General features: G+C 43.4%; 1 protein-coding gene across 2 annotated transcripts in view; it reads left to right on the plus strand.

The window, feature by feature from the left end:
- Nucleotides 1-18,510, plus strand: part of ST8SIA6 (ST8 alpha-N-acetyl-neuraminide alpha-2,8-sialyltransferase 6) — a 126,067-nt gene extending 107,557 nt beyond the window's left edge. For both annotated transcript variants that reach the window (XM_044294882.1, XM_044294883.1), the window contains 2 exons: nucleotides 3,834-3,926; nucleotides 17,420-18,510. In XM_044294882.1, coding sequence (XP_044150817.1) covers nucleotides 3,834-3,926; nucleotides 17,420-17,888 — 562 coding nt within the window. In that variant the 3' untranslated portion in view covers nucleotides 17,889-18,510. The remainder of the gene's footprint in view (nucleotides 1-3,833; nucleotides 3,927-17,419) is intronic.
- The last annotated feature ends 699 nt before the right edge of the window (nucleotides 18,511-19,209 follow it).

Here is a 19,209-nt window from a genome sequence, read left to right on the forward strand (position 1 = left end):
AACGGCACACAAATCCGGATTCACCAGTGTGGGAATTGCAGGAGTAGCAGCGACTGGCGGCCCTGCAGTAGCTGGAGAAGAGATGGCATCCAGACGAGCAGCAACATTTTGCATGAACTGCATTATGACATTCTGACGTTTGCTCTGACGCCTCACTTAATGTAACAATTCCTGAACTACAGGCTTGGGGTGACCAGTGGGGTTCACGGCCTCACTGTACTGTCACGAACCAGCGGGTGTGAACCCACTGTGCCACGTGTCATAACTCCTCTAAGGGCATTGTCTAAGTGATCCCTTCAATCTTCACAGTACCCCTGATGGTGGGGATAGACTTTCCTGAGGGGAACACCAGGTCGCTACCTCTTGAGGAGGACAGGCACACAAGGCATCTGGCCCGGGAGGACCAGAAGGTACCTGAGAAAGGTATCACCGGTACAGGCGTTGTCAGCAGGCTGAGTCGTTACCAGGAGCAACAGTGCAGGACCGAAGGATGAGCCACAGGCGAAATCAGACAGGCAATAGGGCAGGCGGCACAGGTACTGGTCAGGCATTCCAGTCGGGAAACCGGAGAGTCAAGGAAAGCAGGCAGGGATCAAATGGGTAGCAGAATCCAGGATCACAAGTACGAGTCAGGAACACGGGAACACAAGCAGATATCAGGAACCTAAGCAGGACTCAAGGACCTTGACACTGAGGCATCTGGGAAGGGGTCTGAGACACTTTTATTTGTGCAGGAGAGCTAGGATTTGTTGGCGAGGTCACATGATCCAACCCATAAAACACAGGAAGTGACACGCTCCGGCCCTTAAGGAAATGCTGCAGGAAACGAGCAGCAAGCATTCTGTGGCCAGGGTTTAAAGGAAACACTGGCAGCAAATCACTGCTGAACACGGCGCCTGGGACCGTGGCAGTAAGCAGGAGAACAGCGGCGCACAGCAGCCGCTGTTACAGATAAGTACCCATCACGATCATTCTGCAGTTGGGAAAGCGTTAATTAAAACAAGGAGATGTACGATGCTTTATTAAGTGTAATAAATGACGGCAATAAAAGTATCAGATTAGTTATTTTTCTAGAGCTGCTGTGTAAGCATCAGTATTTACGAGCCATATTAACTTTTGTAATGTTCTCTCCTGGATGTGGCCATCATCTGGAGACCACAATTTAGCAAGATAAAATAATCAGATTCATTTTTGATGGTGGTTATTCCTCCCGCCGTAAATCTTTACATGATAATGATGTGGGAGATTAATGAACACTTGAGATCTGGAGAACATTAAGTCATTGTCCTTTGTTTTGTTCTTGAAGAACTAATAAGGTTACGATTCATGTCCGCTGCGATTTATGGTATATTAACTAGAGATGAGTCTTGCGTATCCCATGAGATGTGAACTCTAGTAAATCATGGTGGTGAGAGGCAGCATGCTAATGTAAACTGTGAGGACAAGAGATAAATAGACAGGACTTTAATTGGTAGTTTTACTACTTCTTTGATCTGCTGAGGAATAGCAAATGCAAAATAATGGGGGAGATTGGTATATCGGTTTATATAGTGGTTTATGAACCTAAGAATGCACATTGGTTTTACTGTGAATTCTGGGATACAGGAATAAATAGGCTTAAGTGAATAGATGATTTACTAAAAAGAATATAAAGTAAAGAAGCAGTCACTTAGCGCAGATCAGATTAGGAAAAGGTTCTTTAAAGGGTTTCTGTCAAGAGAAATAACGTTATGTAGCTGACTGACATTAGTGATGTGCTAATGTCAGCAGTACATAACAGCGTGCTATATAACTCCCTGCCTGCCGCTGTTCTCTTAAAATAAAGACTTTTTAAATATGCTAATGAGCCTCTAGGTGCTATTAGGGCAGTTGCTTCAGCACCTAGAGGCTCGGTCTACGCACCCTTTGGCACGCCCAGATCGAGTTGATTGACTTTTGAGTTCTCCTCAGTGTCCCCGTAAATCCTGCGCCTGCGCCGTCTCATTTAGTATTCGGCGCAGGCTTAGTGAGTGAAGGATGCGCTTCTGCTGCTGGCTTACTTCCTTCGGCGCATGCGCAGTGAGGAAGCCGGCAACAGGAGCGCGTCCTTCACTCACTGCGCCTGTGCCGAATACTAAACGAGACGGCGCAGGCGCAGGATTTACGGGACACTGAGAAGAACTCGAAAGTCAATCAACTGGACCTGGGCGTGCCAAAGGGTGCGTAGACCGAGCCTCTAGGTGCTGAAGCAACTGCCCTAATAGCACCTAGAGGCTCATAAGTATATTTTAAAAGTCTTTATTTTGAGAGAACGACGGCAGGCAGGGAGTTATATAGCACGCTGTTATGTACTGCTGACATTAGCACATCGCTAATGTCAGTCAGCTACATAACGTTATTTCTCATGTCAGAAACTACATTCCGCAGCACTTTACAGACATTAGTATCAACCTGTCCCCAATTGGGCTCACAATCTAAGGCCCCCATCAGTATGGACTTTGGAGTGTGGCAGGAAACTGCAGTACCCAGAGGAAACCCACGCAAACACGGATAGAACATACAAACGTCATGCAGATGTTGTCCGTGGTCAAATTCGAACCTAGGACCCCAGCGCTGCAAGGCACCAGTGCTAACCACTGAGCCACCGTGCTGCTTTGAAATTCTTATTCTAAAGTTTATAAATATAATGATAGTATGGGGTAAATAAAGGAAAACTCTAAGAAAATCTTAAAGGTTTTAGCATATTCAAATAACATAAAAAAAAAATAGACACCACATCTTCAGTCGATGCCAGGCAAATTTGTTTGTAGCTGACATGACCGTTTTAGTATTACCTACCCATCAGTCATAAATGTATGATCACTGGGGTCCCAACAGCAGGGACACCCACTCACCCACTTCTCACCAGGATAGAGATCCTGAGTTCCTCCATTACCTCCTTACCAACCACTGTTGAGGAGGAGGAGGAGGTTGTGTGAAGTGGCAGTCATGCATATGGCCTGCTCCATTCAAAGAGAAACAGCTGAGCACTGTACTCATATAGCAAATAAATGTCTTTTTTGGGAAAACACTTTCAAGGGACATGAGTCCAACTATAAAACCATGCATATATAACTTATTGTATGGTGGTATTGTTTAGGCTTGGCATGGTGGTATTTTTTGGGCAAGGTATTGTGATATTGTTTGGATACTGTCATTGTCACCAACATTTTCATCAGTATATTCAGGACATTTAAGCCCTGCATCCGGGCATGGCAAGATCTGCATGCATCACCCACTTATGGTTGGTGTTCATATGACCCGCCCATTTTCAGACTGGGACAAGCCTAATTTCTTTGTATTATCTCTGAAAATTCATAAAAATCTCTGCAAATTTGGGACTGTTCACATATTGTTTGGGTTTTGTATGGTAATGATGTTAGGAGGATCTTGTATGGTGATATTGTTTAGGCCATGTATAGTGGTATTGTTTCAATCTTGTATGGTGATATTGTGTGGGTCTTGTATGATGATGTTGTTTGGGTCTTTTGTCGTGTTATTGTTTGTATTGTGTATGGGGATATTGTTTTAGTCTTGTATAGTGATATTGTTAAGGTCTTGGATTTTGTTTGGGCCTTGTATGGTAAAACTGTTTGGATCTTGTATGTTGATATCACTTGGACCTTGTATGGTGATATTGTTTGGGTCTTGTATGTTGATATCACTTGGACCTTGTATGGTGATATTGTTTGGGTCTTCGATGTAGATATTGTTTGGGTCTTGTATGACGATATTGATAACTGTTTAGTGGTTTTATAGGGACAATTTACATCATGCCTAATTCCTTTGATTTATAGCTGTCCTTTTTCTTCCAGGTGTAACCTCCCACCTATCTGGGGAAATGCGGTTGTCGATGTTGGAAATAAGACAGATTTGGTCACAGTCAACCCAAGTATTATTGCTCTTAAGTAAGTGGTGGCATGTTCTGTAGCTTAGTGATTACTTGTCCCTTAGTTAATAATTTTTGTTTGTATGAATCCAGATAAATGTTTTTATCTAAAAACATAATTATTAGACACCCCTAATACCAGTAGACTATTGCCCCATATGGCTGATAGTGGGCAGTTTGGACTACAGACAGGGACCTCATGCATAACAACTATTGTAAGAAAATGGATCAGTGTAGCCAGAGGTAGAACAAGCTACTGTATATGGGTGCCGAAATCTCTGGTTTAAGATGGTTCCCTGCACCTTCAATTCTTGAACTTAGGCATCAGGAGCAAACATATGATTTTTAAAGGAGAGGTTACAAATGTATTGGTGCCTACAGTAAAATGCCCCATATGCCAATCTAAATAATTAAAAAATGTGTTATGCGGTCAGGCTCTGGTTTTATGATACAAAGTTCCAAATTACCTGTTTACCTTCACACAGGAACATACTGCAGTTACCTGATAAACTTCTGCTGGCAGTCACCACTAGGGGGAGCTCACTGCATAGCAATTTATACAGCTTCCATTGAATTTTAAAATAAGTTCATATGCAGTTGCTCCCCCTAGTGGCAACAGAAATAAATGTATCACTTAAAGGGGTTTCTCCATATACAACATTTATCACCTATCCATCGAATGGTAAATATATGATCACTGGGACCCCCACAAATCACAAGAACGGCAGTGTGCAGATGTGTGACCATCGCCATTCACTGCCTCTGGGACTGTGGATAGGTGTTAAATGTTGTTTATGGGAAAACCTCTTTAAATTGGTTTTGCATTAACAGCTCAGAGATGTATCTCCAGGCCCTCTCCTAAATGATGCCTCCTATTGCACCTCTCCTACCAATCTGTAGCCTAGAAGAACATTGCTTAAAGAGACTCTGTCAGCACAATCGACCCTATTAAACCGGGCATACTGCCTGGTAGGGCTCATTATTTTCATTAAAACAATACCTTTCTTTTGTCTGTATGCTGAACAGCTGCAGAGATTGTGTTTTTTTCTATTTGCAAATGAGCAAGTTAGAGCACCAGAAGGCAGGGCTGAATCCTTTGAGCACTGCTTTGTAACACTGCTTGTGCACTGCACACTCCCCTCTCCCATTGATTGACAGGGCTAGACATCAGCATACTGAGTGCAGAACTGTGTTCTAGAGCTGTGTCCCAGCATCTACATATCATGTACTATATCATTACCAGATATGCTCACAAAGCTAATATACATATCACTGCTTTATTCACAAGCACAATATATGATTGTAAAGACACCAGTAATATGTGTTCTGAGCACAGAAAAAAAAGCTTTCTTACTGTGGTAATCCTATAGCTTAGTAGCATATGCTTAGTTTTGCATGTAGATATCCCAGGTTTTCTTGGGAGAGACTTCCTTCTTCAGATATTCCATATTTAACACATAATAAAAGTCAATGGGGCCCATTTACGATCAGAAATATGCCTATATTTGGATATCTTTCCCCCGCCCAGGCCTATAAAAGTCTAATGTCTAAAAAGCTAATAAATATTGCTGGTTTCTTTATAATCATATATTGTGCTGGTGAATAAACTAGTAATAGGTTTTAGGTTTCTAAACAACCCCCCCCCCCCCCCAAATAAAAATATAATAAGACCTTTTTTTATTATTATTATATAATTATATATTATTTATTATAGTATAGTCTTTTATTACAGGTTAAGTGAGAGATAAAAACAAATAACAGAAAAAAACTAGATGGTGAAACCACAGGATGTTGGCTTGAAAACGCTAGAGATATAAGCAAAGTCCGTTTAACCTGGTTTATTAAAATTTGAACCCAAGTCACCCAACAACTGACTGTGCCAAATTTGAGGACCCTGCCATTAACAGTGGCCGCAATTAAAATTTTCCCATATAAAATTAATGGCTGAAATGTGATTGGCCTCTGGCTTTAAAACTGTGAGAATGGCAGTATTTGAAAGTTTTACATTGAAGTTAATAGGTGAAATCTGATTGGCTGTTTTAGGCTCCACCTACTTTCCCTAAATTTTACCCGCAGTCACCTAGTGAATAATTGTGCTAAGTTTGGGACACTTGGCATTTAAACTGTGATAATAGCAGCAGTTTATCTTTTTTTCATTAAGGCTGAAATCTGATTGGCTGTTGTTACCCCGCCCCTTTTTTTTGTGAACCACAGTCACCCAGGGACTAACACTTTAACACTTTAAGGTTTGGGAATTATGGCATTTAATGTGTAAAAATGGCAGCAGTTTTTATTTTTTTCTATTTAAAATCAATAAGGAAAATTTGATTCGTTGTTGGTGGCTCCACCCACTTTTTCTAACCTTAAAGTGGAAACACCCAATGACCACATTTGTGATATTTGAGGTCCATGACATCAATAATGTGAGAATGGCAGCATTTTTAATTTTTCCCATTTAAATCAATCAAATTAATCTGATTGGTTGTTTTTGGTTCCGCCCACTTTTTTGAATTTTAATCCCAGTCCTCCAGTGACCATCTGTGCCAAGTTTGAGGACCCTGCCATTAACAGTCTACGAGCAGCGGCAGTTTAAAATTTTACAGCTTTTTACATTTTCTCATTGAAGTCAATAAGGAAAATCTGATTGGTTGTTTCCCTATCAAAGTCAATGACAAAAAAGGGGTCTTCGGTGGTCTGCCGCAGTGACCCGGAGGGTGGGATCGCTTATTAACCGCTTCCTGACCGCCTAACGCAGGGATGAGTCCTGCGGGCGGTCGGTTTATTCCTCCGCGACGCATCGGCGCGTCATCTCGCGAGACGCGAGATGACGCGCCAAGCCGGCCCGCACATGCGCAGTGCGGGCCGGGAAAAGTCGCAGCACAAGTTCGTCACCAGCCTGCCAGGCAATGATCATCGCTGGCAGGTTGGTGACTTTTAAAAAATCAACTCAAAAGCCATTTAACACACTATATATGCTGTTCCTTTTCGTCGGTTGGTCCCAGCAGAGAGCACAGATCACTGTAAGTGCACAAACACCACACATTTAGCCCCAGATCACCCCCCCATCACCCCAATTAACCCCTTGATCACCCCTGTCAATCACTAGTGAAAGGGAAAAAAGTGATCAGTGTAAACTGTCACTTTTTTTTTTTCACCAGTATTGACAGTTAGTTTTAGGTTAGTTTAGGCCCCTTTGGTAGGTAGTTAGCGTCGGTTAGCGCCCAGCCCACCGCAGTCACTGATTCCCTGATTAGCCTATCGCTAATCAGCATTGGTACTTTTGTAGTATCTGTAAGTGATCAGAACTGATCACAGTCAGATCTATAATAGTATTAGTGTCACCTTAGCTAGCCCTCCACCCAAAACGCAGTGTTTGCCCGATCAGGCCTGATCGGCTCGCCCACACGTGCGTTCACCCACGCCCGCCCCGCCGTAGTGACAATTTTTATTTTTATTTTTTTTTTTTATTTTTATTTTTAATCACTACGCAATCACTACACAAGCACTGCGGCGATAAAAAAATCAGTTTTGATATTTTTTATCAATCGCAGCGGCCTCCGGTACTTCGCTAGCCTCCCATTTGTAAGAGAGGCTTGCTTTTTTTCTTGGGTAGTCTCAGGGAATGCCCCCTAAATTTAGTTGACCAAATGGCAAGTAAGGGGTATTCTTCTGAAGAGGCCTACAGGCTTCTGACCCAGTTGGATGAGGAATGGGAACCCTCATCTGACGAATCCAGCGGGTCAGAATACGAACCTGTAGAAAGCAGTGGCAGTCTGACCCAAAGTTCGGATGATGAGGTTGAGGTCCCTGATACCACCAGGCGTACCGGGCCCAGTTTTGCTAGACCACAGGTTGCGCAGGATCCGCTTCAAAGGCAGCAGAGTGGGGCTGGCGCTGTTGGATTACGTGGTGAGGCATACACCAGCAGCGCAGCCCATCCTGGACCTAGTACCAGCACTGCCGTAGAACATGGTGAAGTGGCGAGCACCAGAAGGGCAGTTGAAGCTGGTACGGTGGCACATGCAGTAGTTCCCCCGTCGCAGCCACCGCACAGACAGGCCCGTAGAGCCCCTAGAATCCCTGAGGTGCTGGCAAACCCTGATTGGCAGCCCCCCATCTTCAGCCGCACCAGTAGTTCCCCCTTTCACCGCCCAGTCTGGAGTTCGGGTTGAGACAGCTCAGATCGGATCGGCACTGGGGTTTTTTGAGCTGTTCTTTACTGTGGAGCTCTTTGACTTACCGGTATGCCACTCATTTTCTAGCCGCTAACCCGGAAAGATTTTATGCCCAGTCTTTCCGGCTGAATTCCGTCCAAGTTTCCGAATTTAAAACTTTTCTGGGCCTTCTCCTCAACATTGGCCTGACAAAAAAGCATGAATTGTGGTCATATTGGTCCACGGACCCAGAGGCTGAACGGAAAAAAAGATCTCATTACCCTCATTACCCGGATGCTCAATGTAATGCTGGCCATACATGTAATGATTGTGGAGACCCTCAAATGCCAGGGCAGTACAAACACCCCACAAATGACCCCATTTTGGAAAGAAGACACCCCAAGGTATTCGCTGAGAGGCATATTGAGTCCATGAAATATTGAACTTTTTGTCCCAAGTTAGCGGAAAGGGAGACTTTGTGAGAAAAAAAAAATTAAAATAAATTTCCGCTAATTTGTGGCAAAAAAAAAATCTCGCCATGCCCCTCACGGAATACCTTGGGGTGTCTTCTTTCCAAAATGGGGTCACTTGTGGGGTATTTATACTGCCCTGGCATTTTAGGGGTCCTAAAGCGTGAGAAGAAGTCTGGAATCCAAATGTCTAAAAATGCCCTCCTAAAAGGTACTCATTGGAATTTGGGCCCCTTTGCGCACCTAGGCTGCAAAACACATGTTATCACCGTACTCAGGAGAAGTAGGGCAATGTGTTTTGGGGTGTCTTTTTACATATACCCATGCTGGGTGAGAGAAATTCTACTTCTCACGCTTTAGGGTCCCTAAAATGCAAGGGCAGTATAAATACCCCACAAGTGACCCCATTTTGGAAAGAAGACACCCCAAGGTATACCGTGAGGGGTATAGTGAGTTCATGTAAAATTTTATTTTTTGTTACAAGTTAGTGGAATATGAGACTTTGTAAGAAAAAAATAATAATAATAATTGTCCGCTAACTTGTGACAAAAAATAAAAACTTCCATGTCTCACTATGCCCATCAGTGAATACCTTAGGGTGTCTACTTTCCGAAATGGGGTCATTTGTGGGGTGTTTCTACTGTCTGGGCATTGTAGAACCTCAGGAAACATGACAGGTCCTCAGAAAGTCAGAGCTGCTTCAAAATGCGGAAATTCACATTTTTGTACCATAGTTTGTAAATGCTATAACTTTTACCCAAACCAATAAATATACACTTATTGCTTTTTTTTTATCAAAGACATGTAGAACAATAAATTTAGAGAAAAATTTATATAGAAATGTAGTTTTATTTGAAAAATTTAACAACAGAAAGTGAAAAATGAAATTTGTTTGCAAAAATTTCGGTCAATTTCGATTAATATCAAAAAAAGTAAAAATGTCAGCAGCAATGAAATACCACCAAATGAAAGCTCTATTAGTGAGAAGAAAAGGAGGTAAAATTCATTTGGGTGGTAAGTTGTATGACCGAGCAATAAACCGTGAAAGTAGTGTAGTGCAGAATTGTAAAAAATGGTCTGGTCATTAACCGCTTCAAGACACAGCCTTATTTCACCTTAAGGACCAGGTCATTTTTTGCAAATCTGACCAGTGTCACTTTAAGTGCTGATAACGTTAAAATGCTTTGACTTATCCAGGCCGTTCTGAGATTGTTTTTTCGTCACATATTGTACTTCATGACACTGGAAAAATTAAGTCCCAAAATTAATTTTTTTTGCATAAAAAAATACCAAATTTACCCCAAATTTGGAAAAATTTGCAAATTTCTAAGTTTCAGTTTCTCTACTTCTGTAATACATAGTAATACCCCCAAAAATTGTGATGACTTTACATTCCCCATATGTGTACTTCATGTTTTAATTATTTTGGGAATGATATTTTATTTTTTGGGGATGTTACAAGGCTTAGAAGTTTAGAAGCAAATCTTGAAATTTTTCAGAAATCCAATTTTTAGGGACCACTACAGGTCTGAAGTCACTTTGCGAGGCTTACATAATAGAAACCACCCAAAAATGACCCTATTCTATAAACTACACCCCTCAAGGTATTCAAAACTGATTTTACAAACTTTGTTAACCCTTTAGGTGTTGCACAAGAATTATTGGCAAATGGGGATGAAATTTGAGAATTTTATTTTTTTGCCTAATTTTCCATTTTAACCATTTTTTTCCACTAACAAAGCAAGGGTTAACAGCCAAACAAGACTGTATCTTTATTGCCCTGACTCTGCCGTTTACAGAAACACCCCATATGTGGCCGTAAACTACTGTACGGCCACACAGCGGGGCATAGAGTGAAAGGTGCGCCGTATGGTTTTTGGAAGGCAGGTTTTGCTGGACTGGTTTATTTACACCATGTGCCATTTGAAGCCCCCTGATGCACCCCTAGAGTAGAAACTCCCTAAAAGTGACCCCATCTAAGAAAGTACACCCCTCAAGGTATTCAAAACTGATTTTACAAACTTCGTTAACCCTTTAGGTGTTGCACAAGAGTTATTGGCAAATGGGGATGAAATTTGAGAATTTAATTTTTTTGCCTAATTTTCCATTTTAACCAATTTTTTCCACTAACAAAGCAAGGGTTAACAGCCAAACAAGACTGTATCTTTATTGCCCTGACTCTGCCGTTTACAGAAACACCCCATATGTGGCCGTAAACTACTGTACGGCCACACAGCGGGGCGTAGAGTGAAAGGTGCGCCATATGGTTTTTGGAAGGCAGGTTTTGCTGGACTGGTTTATTTACACCATGTCCCATTTGAAGCCCCCTGATGCACCCCCAGAGTAGAAACTTCATAAAAGTGACCCCATCTAAGAAACTACACCCCTCAAGGTATTCAAAACTGATTTTACAAACTTCGTTAACCCTTTAGGTGTTGCACAAGAGTTATTGGCAAATGGGGATGAAATTTGAGAATTTAATTTTTTTGCCTAGTTTTCCATTTTAACCAATTTTTTCCACTAACAAAGCAAGGGTTAACAGCCAAACAAGAATGTATCTTTATTGCCCTGACTCTGCCGTCTACAGAAACACCCTATATGTGGTCGTAAACTACTGTACGGCCACACAGCGGGGCGTAGAGTGAAAGGTGCGCCATATGATTTTTGGAAGGCAGATTTTGCTGGACTGGTTTTTTGACACCATGTCCCATTTGAAGCTCCCCTGATGCACCCCTAGAGTAGAAACTCCAAAAAAGTGACCCCATTGTAGAAACTACGGGATAGGGTGACAGTTTTGTTGGTACTAGTTTAGGGTACATATGATTTTTGGTTGCTCTATATTACACTTTTTGTGCGGCAAGGTAACAAGAAATAGCTTTTTTGGCATCGTTTTTTTTTATTGTTATTTACAACATTCATCTGACAGGTTAGATAATGTGGTAATTTTATAGAGCAGGTTGTCACGGACGCGGCGATACCTAATATGTATACATTTTTTTTATTTATGTAAGTTTTACACAATGATTTCATTTTTAAAACAAATTTTTTTTTAATTTCTCCATAGTCTAAGAGCCATAGTTTTTACAGTTTTGGGGCGATTATCTTAAGTAGGGTTTCATTTTTTGCGAGATGAGATGACGGTTTAATTGGCACTATGTTGGGGTGCATATGACTTTTTTAACGCTTGCTATTACACTTTTTGTGACGTAAGATGACTTTTTTTTTACGGTGGTCACCTGAGGGGTTAGGTCATGTGATATTTTTATAGAGCCGGTCGATACGGACACGGCGATACCTAATATGTATACTTTTTTTTATTTATATAAGTTTTACACAATGATTTCATTTTTTAAACCAAAAAAATGATGTTTTAGTGTTTCCATAGTCTAAGAGCTATAGTTTTTTCAGTTTTTGGGCGATTATCTTAAGTAGGGTCTCATTTTTTGCGGGATGAGATGACGGTTTTATTGTTACAATTTTGGCGTACATGCGACTTTTTTGATCACTTTTATTACCTTTTTTGGGGAAGTAAGGTGGGCAAAATTTCAATTTCATCATAGTTTTTTATTTTTTATTTTTATGGCGTTCACCGTTCGGAAAAAGTAACATGACCGTTTTATAGATCAGGTCGTTACGGACGCGGCGATACAAACATGTGTAGGGAATTTTATTTTTTTCATGTTTAATCAGTGATAAATGTGTTTTTTGATTTTTACTTTTTTTTCACTTTTTTTTTTGACCCAGACCCACTTGGTTCTTGAAGATCCAGTGGGTCTGATGTCTGTATAATACAGTACAGTACAATATATATTGCACTGTACTGTATTTTACTTACACTGAACAGATCTATGCTTTCAGCATAGATCTGTTCAGCACCATGGACAGCAGGACGCCTGAGAGGCGTCCTGTTGCCATGGGAACCTTCCCCGTCTGCTCAGTTATGTTCAGAACTGCGCAGACGGGGAAGGGTAAGGACGGGGCTCTGGGGGGGCTGTCTGGGGGCTCTCTCCCATCGGGGGCTGCAAAGGTACAGCAGCCCTCCGATGGGAGAGGGAGGGAGCTCCCTGAGCTGTTAACCTTTTCCATACCGCGGTCCGTACGGACCGCGGTATGGAAAGGGTTAAACGGCTGACATCGCATCACCGATGTCAGCCGTTTATACCACGGTGCCAGCTATGTGCTGGCACCCTGGTATACCCACTAGAAGCCAACAATGATTATAATGGGAGGCGGGCGGGGGATCGCGATCCCGCCTGCCGCACCGCCCGCCTCCTGCAACTGCCGCACCGCCCACAAACCGCCCCCCTGCACCCCGCCACATAAATGAATTCAGGGGTGCAGGGGGGTTAAAAAAAAACTGGAAAAATACAGATTTTGGGCAATTTTTAGGTTTCTGATCCCTGCGGTCAGGGACCGCAGGGATCAGAAACTACATAGAGCGCTGCAAACCGCAGGTCTGAATTGACCTGCGGTTTGCAGCGATCGCCGATACGGGGGGGTCACAGGACCCCCCTCGGCATTGAGCCTGAGTGCCTGGCTGTGTGTAACAGCCGGCACTCAGCGCTGTCACCATGTCTGCAGACATGGTGACAGTTAAATGCGATGAGGAGTATACTAGTCATGGAGCGCTAAGTAGCAGTGCTCCATGACTAGTATACATATGTCAGGTACAGTATATTTGTCACACTCTCCTTCTCTGATCGCTTCCCTGACAGGAATGGGGACGATCAGAGAAGGAGAGGAACACAGTCCCTCCCTAACCCCCCCTTACCTGCCCCGATGCGCTGCGATTGGTCCCTCTGCAGTATTGGACCAATCACAGCGATCGTGGGCGGGTCAGGGCTACAATACAGTTACTTCCGGCTTCTCTGGTTGCCTAGCAACCCCAGCACGCCGGCTTCACTGAACCTTCAGCGCTTCGGTCCCTGCGCTGACAGTGAAAGCCGATCACGTACATGCACGTGGGGATGCGGTGAGGCACCACATTCCCCCACGTACATGTACGTGATGTTGCGTGAAGGGGTTAAGGGGGTTTAAGCTTGGGGAGCTGAGGTGGTAAAAGCACAAGCAGCTTACGTCACTATAGGTGGAAGAAGTGTGGCAAGTTTGGCGTTTGTAACCCCAAAACTGTAGGAGGAGTATAGAAAAAGGGTGGACGGAGGAGAATAATAAAACGGAACTACAGCCAGGTCCATAAATATTGGGACATGGACACAATTCTAACATTTTTGGCTCAATACACCACCACAATGGATTTGAAATGAAACGAACAAGATGTGCTTTACCTGCAGACTGTCAGCTTTAATTTGAGGGTATTTACATCCAAATCAGGTGAACGGTGTAGGAATTACAACAGTTTGCATATGTGCCTCCCACTTGTTAAGGGACCAAAAGTAATGGGACAGAATAATAATCATAAATCAAACTTTCACTTTTTAATACTTGGCTGCAAATCCTTTGCAGTCAATTACAGCCTCAACTCTTTGGTTGCTTTTGCAGTATGCTTTGGGTCATTGTCCATCTGCACTGTGAAGCGCCGTCCAATGAGTTCTGAAGCATTTGGCTGAATAGGAGCAGATAATATTGCCCCAAAACACTTCAGAATTCTTCCTGCTGCTTTTGTCAGCAGTCACATCATCAATAAATACAAGAGAACCAGTTCCATTGGCAGCCATACATGCCCACGCCATGACACTACCACCACCATGCTTCACTGATGAGGTGGTATGCTTAGGATCATGAGCAATTCCTTTCCTTCTCCATACTCTTCTCTCCCCATCACTCTGGTACAAGTTTATCTTGGTCTCATCTGTCCATAGGATGTTGTTCCAGAACTGTGAAGGCTTTTTTAGATGTCGCTTGGCAAACTCTAATCTGGCCTTCCTGTTTTTGAGGCTCACCAATGGTTTACATCTTGTGGTGAACCCTCTGTATTCACTCTGGTGAAGTCTTCTCTTGATTGTTGACTTTGACACACATACACCTACCTCCTGGAGAGTGTTCTTGATCTGGCCAACTGTTGTGAAGGGCGTTTTCTTCACCAGGGAAATAATTCTTCGGTCATCCACCACAGTTGTTTTCCATGGTCTTCCGGGTCTTTTGGTGTTGCTGAGCTCACCGGTGCGTTCCTTCTTTTTAAGGCCTCTTTTACACTTGCGTTGTCCGGATCCGTCGTGTACTCCACTTGCCGGAATTACACGCCGGATCCGGAAAAACGCAAGTGTACTGAAAGCATTTGAAGACGGATCCGTCTTCAAAATGCTTTCAGTGTTACTATGGCAGCCAGGACGCTATTAAAGTCCTGGTTGCCATAGTAGGAGCGGGGAGCGGTATACTTACAGTCCGCGCGGCTCCCAGGGCGCTCCAGAATGACGTCAGAGCGCCCCATGCGCATGGATGACGTGCCATGTGATCACGACATCCATGCGCGTGGGGCGCCCTGACGTCACTCTGGAGCGCCCCGGGAGCCGCACGGATGGTAAGTATGCTGCTCCCCCGCTCCCCACTACACTTTACCATGGCTGCCAGGACTTTAGCGTCCTGGCAGCCATGGTAACCATTCAGAAAAAGCTAAACGTCGGATCCGGCAATGCGTCGAAACAACATTTAGCTTTAAGGACGGATCAATGCCTTTCAATGGGCATTAATTCCGGATCCGGCCTTGCGGCAAGTCTTCAGGATTTTTGGCCGGAGCAAAAAGCGCAGCATACTGCGGTATTTTCTCCGGCCAAAAAACGTTCCGTTCTGGAACTGAAGACATCCTGATGCATCCTGAACGGATTTCACTCCATTCAGAATGCATTAGGATAAAACTGATCAGGATTCTTCCGGCATAGAGCCCCGACGACGGAACTCTATGCCGGAAGAAAAGAATGCAGGTGTGAAAGAGCCCTAAGAATAATCCAAACATGTTCTTTTGGCCATGCCTAATGTTTTTGCTATCTCTCTGATGGGTTTGTCTTGTTTGTTCAGCCTAATGATGGCTTGCTTCACTGATAGTGACAGCTCTTTGGATCTCATCTTGAGAGTTGACAGCAACAGATTCCAAATGCAAATAGCAGACTGGAAATGACCTCTGGACCTTTTATCTGCTCATTGTAATTTGGATAATGAGGGAATAACACACACCTGGCTATGGAACAGCTGAGAAGCCAATTGTCCCATTACTTTTGGTTCCTTAACAAGTGTGAGGCACATATGCAAACTGTTGTAATTCCTGCACCATTCACCTGATTTGGATGTAAATACCCTCAAATTAAAGCTGACAGTTCGTTTCATTTCAAATCCATTGTGGTGGTGTATAGAGCCAAAAATGATAGAACTGTGTCCATGTCCCAATATTTATGGACCTGACTGTATGATATGTACATGCTAGGACACAACTCTGCCCTCAGCATGTATAGCCCTGTCAATCAAGAAGAGGTGGTACTGTTCAGAGCACCCTGGCGCTGGAACATGTCCATTGGCATATGAATAAAAACACAGATATCTCTGCAGCTGGTTATCATACAGACAAAAGAAATGTATCTTTTTAATCAGCATGATGAGCCCTACTAGGCAGTATGTCTGGTTTAAGGCCCCTTTCACACGGGCGAGAATTCCGTGCGGGTGCAATGCGTGAGGTGAACGCATTGCATCCGCACTGAATCCGGACCCATTCACTTCAATGGGGCTGTGCACATGAGCGGTGATTTTCACGCATCACTTGTGCGTTGCGTGAAAATCGCAGCATGCTCTATATTGTGCGTTTTTCACCCATAGAACTGAATGGGGCTTCGTGAAAATCGCAAGCATCCGCACAAGCAAGTGCGGATGCGGTGCGATTTTCACGCATGGTTGCTAGGTGACGATCGGGATGGGGACCCCATCTTTATTATTTTCCCTTATAACATGGTTATAAGGGAAAATAATAGCATTCTTAATACAGAATGCTAAGTAAATAAGGGATGGAGGGGTTAAAAAAAAATATATAAATTAAACTCACCTCATCCACTTGTTCGTGCAGCCCGGCTTGTCTTCTTTCTTCTTCTTTGAGGACCGGCCCAATGTCATCGGGCGTGAAAGGGTTAAAAAAAAACCCATAAATTTCACTCCCTTTCTCCATGGCCCCCTAGATGACTACCTACTTTGCCTACTCCTTGTATTATGTAATACAAATGCTGGGATCTGATTGATTGTTCTGATGATGTTTCTCAAAAATGAAGTCATTGCCTCTATGATTTGTATTATTCTATGGTCATAGAAATGTAGTATTAAAGGGGTTTTCTGGACTTTTTAGGAAATCAGTCCTTTCTTCTCTTCTGTGGAAGAGAGACAGTTTAGTTAGTACTTACCTCGCCGCCGCACCGCCGATGATGCTGTTTCTGCGGCACTCACACAGGCTGCAGGCTCTTCCGCTCAGGTCCCATCCGGATGTGCACCCTTTTCTTCACCTGTATAATAGTAAATGATGCTGAACAGAAAAAGAAGAGTGCACAGGCTGAGCAGAAGAGCCCGCAGCCTGTGGCGGAGGGGTAAGTACTAGCTAAACTGTCTTACTTCCCCAGAAGAAAGGACTGATTTCCTAAAAAGCCCAGACAACCCCTTTAAGGGTATGGCGCAGTGATGCAACTGGAGCCATGGAGCCAAGTCAGGCCCACATACGGCAGCCAATGTCTGTTTGAATTTACCACAAAATTGCGCCACAAGTTTGTTGTGGATGGCAATGGCTTGGAGCCACACTGCCGTGCAGTACCCTAACAGTTCTAATTAGTCTGACGAGGGTCGAGAACTTCCTGCTAGGACTTGGTAGACTATCTGGACTATCAGATGCTAGATTAGAGGACTTCTACTGTAAATATAACAACACAGTTTACTTTACCCTAAATGACTTCTCTTTTTCTTTGCAGATATGGAAAGCTTAACGAGAAGAAAACAGCCTTTCTGAGAAACCTGACGAGCTACGGCGGTTCGTTCCTCTTATTACCTGCATTTTCATACAGCAGTAACACTGCCATCTCTTTCGAGGTTCATAATTTGCTGAAGAAACACCAAGCGAAGCAGAGAGCAATTTTTTTCCATCCCAATTATCTTAAAAGCCTGGCTCAGTTTTGGAGGGGGAGGGGGGTGAGGGCCTATCGGCTCTCCACTGGGTTCATGATAACCAGCGCCGCCATAGAACTCTGCGAGGACGTGAAACTCTACGGATTCTGGCCTTTCTCCAAGAATCCCAACGGGAAACCAATTAGCCATCACTACTATGACAACCAGCTGCCAAAGCCAGGCTTTCACGCCATGCCTAAAGAATTTTATCAAATCCTGCAACTCCACTACAAAGGGGTACTCAAACTGCAGATAGGGGAGTGCCAGAAGAGGTGAAGGGCGCTGCTCGGATACACCATTAAAATGCTGAAATGCGGATGTCAGATTATGTACCCTTCTGGGAAGTATAAGAGATGCCATAATGAGGTCGGACAAGGTGCCCACATGGACCACTGTGCGCCATGTCACGGAAGAGGGCGACTTTTTTTTTACCGCATGCATATGGACACACGGTGGAAATATAAAAAAATCGCTTTACTTTTACCCCATGTTATCAAATTAATGCTTCAGGCGTGTAGAGCGTCAGCGTCGCTGGATTATAGGCGCATGTCAAATTAACAACTAGCAATTTGCACCTGGGTTGGGGGTGAAAATGTGACGTATGAAGCCAGTGTGGATCTGTATTGGCTAAAGTTACTTCAACCATCTCTATACACATATTATTTTTATAGATAAAAGAGCACCCCCCGCCCTCTTAGAATTAAAGGGGTACTCTAGGCATTTAAAGGGGTTTGCCGGTTTGCATCAGCATCCTCTAAAACAATAATTTATAAAGGTCGCTGTAATTCTGTAATGTATTTCTTTTACCTATCTCCCATTCTAGACTGTGGTCACATGACCGTGTCCATGCAGATCTTTCTTATTTCCTGTGATGTTATGTCCATGGGCGGGGCAGTGATAGGCGATGTAATTAGCTGGGTGGGAGGAGCTATAACCTAGCTGGGCGGTGCTGGAGGTGTGGCAGAGAAAGGAACAGTGCATCATGGGTTTGGTTGGATACAGGCAACAGGAAGTGCTACATACAGGATGGAAACAAACCAGAGGGATTGGTTTATATGATGAAAATGTGTCCAAATTTAAAAAAAAGGGGAGATGTACATGAGGTAAGAAACTACATGAGCGTGTCTGTTAAAACCCATAATAATCCTAGAAAACTCTTTTAAAGGGGTTTTCCAGTAATTTTTTAAGCCCTTCAGTATGGCCCTGAAACAAGATTATAAGATTACAAGATATATTTACCTGCTCTACGCTTCTACGGGCCTCCGCACTGCCCCCACTGACGCCATCTTCCGATCCCCGCACTGTTTACATCTGACGGGCTATGGGCATGGTCACATGCATTGCTGCAGCCAATGACTGGCTTCAGAGAAGACATGCAGTTTGTAGCCACATTACCTCTGGCTGGAGCAGTATATATGTATATATGTTCCCCTCTACTTGTTATAAGAGTTTATTTGACAATAAGTAGATCACAAAATATCCTCTTCTAAGAGCCTGGGAGGTCTCCCAGCCATTCCCAGATTATGGAGAACCTCCGCTTAGAAACAAGGTTTCTGTTACAAAGTTGTTGTTTTTATTTTATTTTATATATAAACAG

This window comes from Bufo gargarizans, chromosome 5, assembly GCF_014858855.1.
Source record: "Bufo gargarizans isolate SCDJY-AF-19 chromosome 5, ASM1485885v1, whole genome shotgun sequence".
Taxonomy (NCBI): Eukaryota; Metazoa; Chordata; class Amphibia; order Anura; family Bufonidae; genus Bufo; species Bufo gargarizans.